A 10,927-nucleotide genomic window follows, 5' to 3' on the forward strand; every position below is an offset into this window, starting at 1 on the left:
AATGCTTAAAACTAGATAAAGGGGACGAAGAACCTCGTGTTGATGCTGGGTAATACAGGAGATTGATAGGTCGTCTCTTATACTTACAAGCTACGAGACCCGATATCGCCTACTCAGTTAACTTACTTAGCCAATTTGTGGCTGATCCAAGACAACCACACCTTGATGCAACCATTCGGGTGGTCCGTTATCTTAAGACCACATTGGGCCAAGGAATTCTTTTGCCTAAATCTAGGGGCATGGGTCTGGTGACTTATTGTGATTCCGACTGGATGGGTTGTCCATTTTCTAGACGTTCTCGTACGGGTTATCTTCTTCTGTTAGGTGGGGCTCCCGTCTCTTGGAAGTCAAAGATACAATCAGTGGTTTCTCGATCCTCCGCCGAGGCTGTATATCGGGCAATGGCCACCACCGTTAGCGAAATCTTGTGGTTTCATTGGTTGCTCACTGAACTTGATGCTGCTCAATCTGGAGCGACTCCACTATTCTGTGACAATGAAGTTGCTCGTCATATTGCTAACAATCCAGTATTTCATGAACGTACAAAACATGTGGAAATGGATTGCCATTTTGTCCGGGAACGTGTTGAATCCAATGAAATAAAACCTGTGCACATTGAATCGAGTAACCAGATCACTGATTTGTTAACAAAACCGTTAGGCGGGTATCAACTGAAGTTCTTACTCGACAAGTTGGGCATTCCAAACCTACATACTCCAACTTGAAGGGGAATATTGGGATTAGTATTTTATTTTATTTGGTTTCCTATTTTAACCTCTTTATTTTGGTGCACCGATCTGTGCATATTGTTTCCTTATCTTGAGGTGTTCTCTTCTATGTTATCTTGTATCTCGTTTTTAACATTCATTCAGAAATAAAGAATCAATTTTGGATCTTTACTATTTTCTTCACAAGTGTCTTGCTCAATGGTAGTGTCAATTGAGTCTACAACTAGATTTTGGTAAAAACACCATCCTTAGGTAGAAAACTCTACAAAAGTGTCCGTTTATAACTTATATTATTTTTTTGAATTTTGATTGTTTAAAAGTCATAAAACTACAAATGACGTTTTAGGAAAATCATACCCCAGTGCCACAAACACAATGTTAACATCGAAGAAAATTAAGACCAAGAACACGTTATGTTCTCCTAAGGACATTTTTGTGCTAGACTTTCGCGTGGTGTTTAATTTCACATCTGGAAATTATTATATATCTCCAATCTCTAATCTTTATAAGTGCATGTTAACATGGTATTTAAATTTCTATCAAGTATGCTTAAAAAACTTTAAAATGGCATAACATCACTCTTGGTACCTATAAATGATTTATCGTAAAAAATTTAATAGAGTTATTCATTAAAATGACCATTTATTACAATTTTTTTTTTCATTCCACATAACCATACCTTTTTAAAGACATGACAAAATGATCTTCAACCCTGCGAATTATTGACTACGAATTCACGTTGTAGGTTAGAATTGAGACCGATGTCAACACTCAACAATTATAATTTTGTAATCCATTAAACACATGGAACATGATGGGACACATTAAAAACACCATGACATAATATTCTCCAAGTACTCTAAATGTAAAGATGTAATAGCAGAATATAACTGTATAAAACATGTTGCTTAATGCAGTTCTCTCGAGAAATGAAAAGATTCTCCAAATACGAGTCATAAACATAAGAAAATTAAGCAGAATTAGAATTTGATCCCCTATAAAAGACACTTACTTACATGTGTAACTAATGCTTCGACTTGTTAGTAGTCCTATCTATATACATGACAGATTCTATCTCGAATAAATCTGAGCTACCCTCACTTGTAATATCATCACCTTCACAAACTGCATTATTCACGTCGTCCTTTTCAATAGCATCCAAGGTTAAAATCGTAATTTTCTTGTCCATAATCATGTCTCCCCTGTAGTCAAAAACTCTGGGTGGATTTAGAATTGGGAACGCAAAGGGGTCTCTTTCTGTTCCATAATCTTTAACTTTAACAGACACTGCTTTCTTGGTCAAACAAGGAGTCGCACAACAGAAAAACCATTTAATAAAGGCTTTAACTTTACCTCTCTGTTTTGGCTTACTAGAATTTCTCTTCTGCTGAAAATCGTCGCCATTAAGTTTATGTTGATGGGGTTTAAGATAACAAGAAAACGAGGGTACACGGAGATCTGTAGATTTAGAATTGGCTTCAGTCGCCATAAAGAGAAGTACGATTGTTTTGACTTTTTGACTTCTTGAATTCATAGTATATGTATAATGTATGGCGTTGGGTTTTATAATTATTCACCGATTATATGATTCTGTTGCCTAATATGTAATATGTTATGTGTAGATTTGATTTCCTAACTTTTTTTTTTTTGTTATCGGTCTATTTTACGAGTGAGATCTTATCTTATCTATGTATAAAAGATGGAATTTAGGGTGTAAATAAAAAAACCGATCCAATCCGGTTGTTATCCAACCGAATATCTAGTTCTCATTCAATTGGATATATCCGATTAAATATATCTAATTATAATCCAATTATCAATAAATATATATATCCGACTATATGAAAAACTACCCATACATAAATAGCATCAAAAATTGTTGTTTACCCTTGTACATTATGTTAGTTTCGAAGCCCAAACTAAGAAAATACTTAAAACCCAATGTGTATAGTATTAAAAAGTCAATCTAAATCCCTACTACATGAAAGTCAACTGATAATAATCATAGTTGACCACCCTCCCTAATATTCATGAATTTCTCAATACCCTCAAAAATAATCATTATTATCATCTAGAAGATGGTGAGTTATTTTCACCCACAACCCAATATTGTTTGACTACAAACAGCATCTTTTCTGAAACAAGTGGGCCATCTTCATGATCCACCATTTTTGTATTCCATCTCATTCCTGAAACAATTTTTTTCACCTTCATCACTTCAATCTCATCATCACGAATTATCACACTTCCTTCAGGTCTTAAAATTCTATCCATTTCTAGAAGAATCTCTTCATAGCTACACCTACAAGAGTATGTCTCACCATTAAAAACTCCAAAAGATTACACCAAAATAACAACCTACTTACATTATATATAAAAAGAAAAGTAAAAAGAATAAAGTATGTTGCTATTTCCTACAACTTACTTGTCTTTATACAAGCTGAAAAGACCATGAGCATGAATTAGGTCATATGACCTTGGGTATGTGGAGAACGCTTCACACCTAAAAACAAACAAAAAAAGAAAACCAACTTCATTTTTTTTTTAATAATTGGATGCCATGTTAAATAAATAAATTAATTAACATTTTTTTTTTATATATTACCAGTCATGATATATGCCAATCAAACCTCTCTCATAAATGACACCAAGAGTGTCTTTCTTGGATATTGTGGGGACCACATTCATAACCCAAGATTTAGGAGATTCAATTGCTACAGCAAAACTTCCAACACCAGCATTCATATCCATAATATTACGATAACGCCCTGAGGTGATTATCTTATTTACCCTCTTGTAACCATTCAAATGTTTTTGCCATAACTTTGTGTCTTCTTTGAATGACTCATTGGAGATTCCATGTATGGAGCCACTTGAAATTCTTGGAGGAACATCATAAAGTCTTTGTGGGAATGGTGTAACTTCATTTGAATTGTTGGTTTTTGGGTAAGGGGTTACACAAGCTTCTATCTTCTTGTACCTACATGTCAGATATGTAAATCAGGTACACAGTGGCCCACTGTCTGATTTGAATATTAGAAGTTGAAAAGTTGTGGAGGTTATATACCAGATATCATTTACACTTGTGGATTCGCACGTTTTAAAACGAGACTCTCTTTCTTGACAATGATCGTTATTGACTCGCTTTCTCCAAATGACCATTTCGCCCTTCTCGTGTTTCTTCTCCCAACAAACAAGTTTAGCTATCTCCTCAATTTTCTTTTGCTCTTCTTCCAAATGGCCCGAAAGCACAAAATAGCCACCAGGTCTCAGAACTCGGTCAATTTCCATCATGTAGCTTCCATCTGTGCTCATATGATGAATTATATTATACAAGATTTTTCAAGAGTATAGTAAATTAAATATTGTTTTTTTGGCATATACCATTTTGGGCCCATGGAATCGAGCACCTAGAACAATGAGCCATGTCAAAGGATCTTGAAGGAAATGGAAGCTTTATAGTATCAAGAACACCAATAAAAGCAGGGACACCTCTTTCAAGAGCAAATTGCACTTGTGCTTCATGAGAATCTCTTGGTGAAAACGACATGGTTATAACATTTTTCTTGAACATATACGCACCAAAACTTGCAACCTATGTGAAATCATCAAATGAGAAAATGAATTGGAATATCAACTTAAGGTAATGATATACTCACCCCACATCCAATGTCTAAAGCAGTTCTAATTAGTCCATTCCCTAATGGGATAACAGATGCCATTTGATCAATATATGAATCAACCCCATGAGGAAACTGAGGTCCTCCACCAGGGAACCTAAAAACTTTTCCTTCATGTCGAATCCAACTTTGAGTATCTTTTTCTATTAAGCTCTTATGGGGTGCATTAGCAAATGGGATATAATCACGACTTTTGGGCCATGGAAATGGTGTCGCATACCCTTTTGGAGCTGGAATAAGACAGAGTAGCTTTTCAGCAGTGGGAGGACAATGTCGTTCTTTATAGTTTATAGTTCTCATTGGATCATGACAAGGTGTGTAATCAATGAATCGATCATCACATGGTTTAAAAACTTCGCTTTTTGATCGTAAATCATTAGGGTTTTTTACTCCGACGCCATGGTGAGTCTCGATGTTTAGATTTGAAATGACACTGCAATCGGCTCTTCTTGTTATTTCATGAGCTATGCTGTCTCCTTTTCCGAAACCGCTTCTTTGCCAAGCACCCAAGAGATAGAAGAAGCAACATAAACCAAATAGTACGAAGATAGAAAAAGATCTACGAGTTCTGTTGTCTCCTGTATTCCCTTTGGTTGCCATGATTGATCTGCAAAATTCGTTGACAAAATCAAAATATTGATACACAAAGTTTCTTAAACCCTATCCAGTATCCACCAATGAGTAATTTGATCGAACACTTGATAGTTATGAATCATACATGCATTACAGTGCCCTGTTACATCTCTAACAAGCCTTATCCTGTTTATATAAAAAGAAGTTGCAAAAAACAAGGTGTCTTCTAGAAATGTGAAGATTTTTTTTTTTTTGAGTGTAACAAAACTTACAGAAAAGCAAGATCGTTGGATTCGTGGTTACCAATAATTTGAGCTTTCGCATATCTTAGGTGGACTGGGCATTATAAACACAGTGAACAGAGGGTATATTTCTGAATCAAATAAAGGGAAAATTTTGGATTCATGGAATTATTTTTGGGAACAGTCGTTAAAAGCCAAGTTGAGTTATAATAAAATTCTGCTTCGCCAAAAGAATCATCATAAAAAATACGATAAAGATGAAAATCTTACTGATCTTGAAGAGAAATATATGGAAATCTATGGGGGTTTTCGTTTGATCAAAGCATGATTGGTTGGAGAAATTAGAACATCGACGGAGGAAGGGGAAGTTCCTGCGATTATGGTTATGAGTTATGATATATGATTGTGGGGAATAAAGTAATCAGAAAGGGGAAGAGAATTCAACTAATAAAAAAAAACATAATGAGGAATGCATGGATGCTTTGCTACATTTTTGTATAATAAATAAGATATTTATATTTATATATTATAATAAGGATAGTCGTACAAACATGTCAAGATGGCCGAGTTGGTCTAAGGCGCCAGTTTCAGGTACTGGTCCGAAAGGGCATGGGTTCGAATCCCATTCTTGACATAACATTTTTATTATTTTTATTATTATTATTATTTTTTTTTATAAAGAGTGAAACTAAAATAAAAACATGTCAAATATCTGTGGTCATCATAAGTTAGGCCTAAGCCATGTGCTACTCAACTTATTAAAAGTTCAACAACAACAACGTTTATTGTTGGGTTCAAAAGGATCAAGGATGACACACATAAATACTTGATGCAACACTCTAATATATCTTCTAAATTTATTTTTATTAGTGGTGTCACTATTTAAGTTATTTCAAACTCATTCTCATTTAACTTGCTAATAATCATTATTAAATATCCTCCTTAATAAATAAATGTTTTTTTTGCCGGATGTCAATTTCTCATTAGTTTCGATATTTTTCATTTTGTGGTTTTTTTTTTAAATAAATATTATCTACTTGTTAATTTTTAGTTTGTTTTAATGTTTAAAATTAAATTCATATATTTATATATGTAAAATATTAAATATCATATATATATATATATATATATATATATATATATATATATATATAATATTAAATTGTAATAAATATATTTCTTCCTTTCTTATTTTAAAATTATACATTAAAAAAATATTTTATGTTTACATTTTAATATTTAATCTTTTCGTAAATCAATCCGTATAATATACGGGTCTCACACATCTAGTGTGTGTAATATCGTTGAGTTAGAAACTCTTTGATAAATGTGGGAAATTACTAAGTAAATTATTATTATTTTCTTTTAAACTTCTAACATGTCATGAAAGTTTTCTATCATATGATCTGTTTTGGTTCCTAATCAAGCCAAACCTCATGTCCAATACTTCGTCAAATGCTGTGGATTTTTTTTTTTTTTTTTTTTTTTTTTTTTTGGTGTATAATGCTTGGCAAATTCATATCAATATTTATATTATTTTATAATAGAGATAAATATGGTTCAAATAAATGACTCATCTTTAATCAAATTAATTTAGTTTTTTTTATTCGTCGACTTTTATAAATAATGTAAATTTCTTTTATTACTTGATAATCTTTTTTAATTATTTTACCAACATACTAATAATATATTTGGATTATATTAAACATCATTACTTGTAAATTAAAATGTTAAAACACCATTATTTGTCATCGTTATGTGTTAATAACAAGTTCAACAACTTTATTTGTTATTGGAGAGGTTTAAAACTATTTTTTAATTGTGAAATTCTCAAACTATTTAAAAATAATAATAATCATTAACACTAATATAGTTAGAAATAAGAATAAATCAAAATCTAATTTTGACCAACAATAGAGGGGTGCTGAGATTGTTTCTGGAAACAATTTCATTGATTTTTTTGACTTTTTAAAAAACCAATAAATCTAAAAATATGTTTGACAAATTCAAAATGATTTTACAAAACAACTTTTGAATTACCTTCAAAAAAGAGATTTTAAAACTCTTTTTAGCTTTTTATTATTATCACATAGTCATTCATTTAACTAATTAATCTAAAAGATTGTTTGATAGTTGATTGATTAAGTTAGAGGTTTGACCGAATCAAATACTCATGAACGAAACCGTCTCTAAACTAAAAACATATTGTTTGATAATTGTTACACTTATGTTCTATCTTGTGTTGGATAAATATAGTTATTTAATAAAAATATCTTACTAAAGTAGTTGATTTCAGCATATAAGTTGAAAAAAATTAGATTTTAGCATACAATTCCAAGACTTCAGCATACATAGTTCATAATTCCAGCATCAATCTGATTTGCAAACTGATTTCACAATTGGAACTTCGCACTTGAACTTCTACAAACATACAAAGTTCATAATTTCACATTCATTTTAAACATATTTGTAACTGATTTCTTTTGAACATTACAAATTTACAATGTATTTCTAGTTCCAACCACAATGTTTCTCACATTTGCAGGATGGAATATGTTATATTCAGTAAGTTCACTTGTTGATATTTTGGTTAATGATAAGTAAAGGAAGGCTGATGATTGCTAGTTTTGATTTTCTCATCAAAACTACAAAAAACAATGAACACAAGAATCAACAAACAGCAACTTAACAAAACCATGGCAATGCAATAACAACAGAACCACCTCATTCAAATTCAAATTCAAATTCATTCAATACCTTCAACAAGAATCTTTGTTCACATCTTATAACCAATGTGTCATATCAAAATTTCTTTAAAGCACACTAATACTCAAAATATCTTTGTTTCCGAACCTGATTCAGCTCTTTCCAGCTTGCTTTTCTTTGGTCTTTTGAATCTTCAAAACCTTCTTCACAATCTTCTGCTCTTCAACTAAGAAAGCTCGAATGATCCTGCAACAAAATTCAACAATTTTGAACAAAAAATCGCAAATTTTATATGTTTTTCAAGATATGATTTTGCACAAACCTCTCACGCACTGCACCAGCAGATAGCACACCGCCATAGGCACGGTTTACTGTTCTCCTGTTCCTTGATAGCCTAGACCTTTTGTATTCGGTAGGCCTCAAATGAGGAATCTGTTGAAAGACAATTCAAACACTAAGCTGAACATTCAGTTTGAAGAAGCAAAATTAAGATTTGCAGTCGACCTAATGTATCAGAAAGGTGCAATTTTGGATGCAAATGCCAGATTGAATGGTGTTTGTAAATCATGGACTGAATACTATCAGCCCTGCGATTGGAAATTTCATATACTCTATAAAGCTTCGAATCATTCCACCATTAAACGTTGCCGAAGAAGTTATCAAGTTTACCAGAGATTTAAATCTAATACTAGCATTCGCGTATCGTAAACTACAATTACTGAGTGCGGATTCGAAATGAAACAGGATGAAGAGAGTTGCAGGTGTATGATTCAAACATTTCAATGAAAGATGTAGATAGAATATGCATTACCCCTTGGATTCTCTTGCCAGTTACAGGGCACTTAGGGCCACTGGCTCTCTTCTTTGTAGTCTGGTAAACCAACTTTCCACCTATTACCATTAACGAAAGAAATCAAAAACTATATACATTTGCGTAAACTATGATCGAGTTGCAAATTGAATGGATGGTATACCAGGGGTTTTCACGACCCTGTGCTGATTGGATTTGGTAGCATAGCTATGGCGTTTGCGGTAGGTGAGACGTTGCACCATCTTCGACTGCCGAACGAATTCTCTCTGGCGGAACGAAAGGGGTTTTAGGGTTTGCAAGCGGAAGAATTTAAACCTATCATTCACCAGTGACCTAGATCTGACGGCTCTCTATTTTTCTCCTCAACGGCTTGGATTTGTTTAGTTTATTATTAGGGAAAATGAGTTAAGAACTTAAGATCGTTATTAACTTTTTGTTCATAGTCGTTTTTTTTTTTTTTTTTATATACGATTTGATCATTAGATTTACTTAAAATGTTCAATAAATATAATTATGACTGGTAATCAAAAGTTGTTTGGTTTCTAACGTCTTTCTAACGATCGTTAACCTTGGAAGGATAATAAAATTTTAGTGTTTTACAATTGTATATGTTTAGTAACTTTTTTTTTTTTTTTTGCAAGAGTGAGCAAAATCGAACATGAAATTTGATAAAATAGAAACCATAAAAAAACCCGAAGATTTGGGTTTGAATTTTTCAAAAACCGAAAATTTCAGATTGGATTTGGTTTTCACATATAGTAAAGTTGAAAGAAACCGAACCAAACCAATTTTATAAAATGTTTATTAAAATATATATTTTACGTTTATATTATAAATAAGCTCTACATAATTATAACACATATAGCATGTTGATCAAGTGGTTAACACCCTTATCTTTGAGATTAAAGTTCGAAACCCACCATCTACATCTACTAGTTTTATTTTTCCAAATAGATAGATTGAATCTATCCCACATAGTCGAAGCAATGAAACCCTCCTTGTTTTTGGATTTCATTTGTTATATTATAGACAGAATTGCAAAAATGATCCATGTGGTAATGCATATTTTTTGGGTTTTAGTCCAAACTCTAACTTTTTTTGGTTTCGTAGTTCTTTTGAGCTAGTTTCATTGCTGATTTGGTCTCTCGATAAACTGAAAGGACTTTAATACCCTTAGGGTATTTATTTTTCATTTTTCTTTCACATTTCTAAAATTTAATAGTTATTTATTTATTTTAATAATTATTTTAATAGTGAAAAATGGGTCCACATCTCTCTCTCTCTCTCTCTCTCTCTCTCTTTGTGTGTGTGTGTGTGCAAATACAAACTAAAGAACACATATTCATATTCATGAACATAGACTCAAGAACACATACACACTTCAACTACCGTCCGCCACTACCACCGTGTCCTTCACCTCCTTTTCTGTAAATTGATTTTTCTGGTAACCTCCATCGTCTCCTTCTTCTCCACACACATAAAATCAAATCTGACGAATGATTTTAAGATGAACACCTTCAAGAAGAAAAAATCAGATCCAGTGCGTGGGTCTCCGATCTCCTCCTCAGATGACGAGCTCCTCCTGTTAAAGCAAGCCCTAACGTCGCCACCTGGTAGGTCTTCTCTTTTAGCAGAGACGAGCTCAAGGAGATGATGACTTTTAGATCTGAGAACCTCGTTTTCAGATCCGAGTATCTCGTTTGCAGATTTGGTAGCGGTGATGAGCTTAAGGCCTTTTCTTCTCCGGTGGTGGTGGCAACGACGATGATGGAACTGAAGATCTGGTTCGTCTTCTTCGGTATTTTTATGAAGATGGTGGCGATCTGGATGGATATGCTTAAACATCAATCAACCATGGTGGCGATCGGTTCTCAATCAAACTACCATTTCCACTTCTCTCCCAGTTCTATCTATAAGAAAATATAGATAGAATGGTGCTCCGATTCAATTTTCTTAATTTCCTAGAATTGAGAGAGAAAGGGGGTAGGGGAGACCGAGATCAAGATCAAAGGTTCAGTAAGCTTGATAATCAGAATCTTTGCCTGATTGTCTTCACATCAAACTCACTCTCACACACACACATACTTAGTCGCAGGTTTTGGGTGTACCCTATAAGTTTGAGATATTTGGTTTTAATTTTTGATGCATAATCGATTTGCCTGGTGGGTTCATCCCGATGACATGATT

At 33.1% G+C, this 10,927-nt stretch overlaps 2 protein-coding genes and 1 non-coding gene across 4 annotated transcripts; 1 reads left to right on the plus strand and 2 right to left on the minus strand.

The window, feature by feature from the left end:
• Positions 1 to 2,570: 2,570 nt before the first annotated feature.
• Positions 2,571 to 5,688, minus strand: LOC111891537 (probable methyltransferase PMT2). 2 transcript variants are annotated; one of them, XM_023887583.3, is made up of 7 exons: positions 5,494 to 5,688; positions 4,388 to 5,015; positions 4,113 to 4,323; positions 3,796 to 4,033; positions 3,334 to 3,708; positions 3,154 to 3,231; positions 2,571 to 3,030 (listed from the first exon to the last, which is right to left on the minus strand). In XM_023887583.3, the coding sequence occupies exons 2-7, from the start codon at positions 5,006 to 5,008 to the stop codon at positions 2,796 to 2,798; spliced, it is 1,758 nt and encodes a 585-aa protein (XP_023743351.1). In that variant the 5' UTR covers positions 5,009 to 5,015; positions 5,494 to 5,688; the 3' UTR covers positions 2,571 to 2,795. The 2 variants fall into 2 exon arrangements, with proteins under 2 accessions (XP_023743351.1, XP_023743352.1); XM_023887584.3 differs by lacking the exon at positions 5,494 to 5,688 and adding an exon at positions 5,254 to 5,471.
• Positions 5,689 to 5,776: 88 nt separating this feature from the next.
• On the plus strand, positions 5,777 to 5,857 carry TRNAL-CAG (transfer RNA leucine (anticodon CAG)). The gene has a single exon. It is a non-coding gene; the product is annotated as a tRNA-Leu (tRNA).
• A 2,093-nt stretch (positions 5,858 to 7,950) lies between these two features.
• LOC111891541 (60S ribosomal protein L34) lies at positions 7,951 to 9,059 on the minus strand. The gene is made up of 4 exons (XM_023887590.3): positions 8,904 to 9,059; positions 8,741 to 8,820; positions 8,252 to 8,361; positions 7,951 to 8,175 (listed from the first exon to the last, which is right to left on the minus strand). Exons 1-4 carry the CDS (start codon positions 8,980 to 8,982, stop codon positions 8,082 to 8,084), a joined length of 363 nt encoding a protein of 120 aa, XP_023743358.1. The 5' UTR covers positions 8,983 to 9,059; the 3' UTR covers positions 7,951 to 8,081.
• Positions 9,060 to 10,927: the final 1,868 nt, after the last annotated feature.

Source organism: Lactuca sativa, chromosome 5 (assembly GCF_002870075.4).
Source record: "Lactuca sativa cultivar Salinas chromosome 5, Lsat_Salinas_v11, whole genome shotgun sequence".
In the NCBI taxonomy this organism is placed as follows: domain Eukaryota; kingdom Viridiplantae; phylum Streptophyta; class Magnoliopsida; order Asterales; family Asteraceae; genus Lactuca; species Lactuca sativa.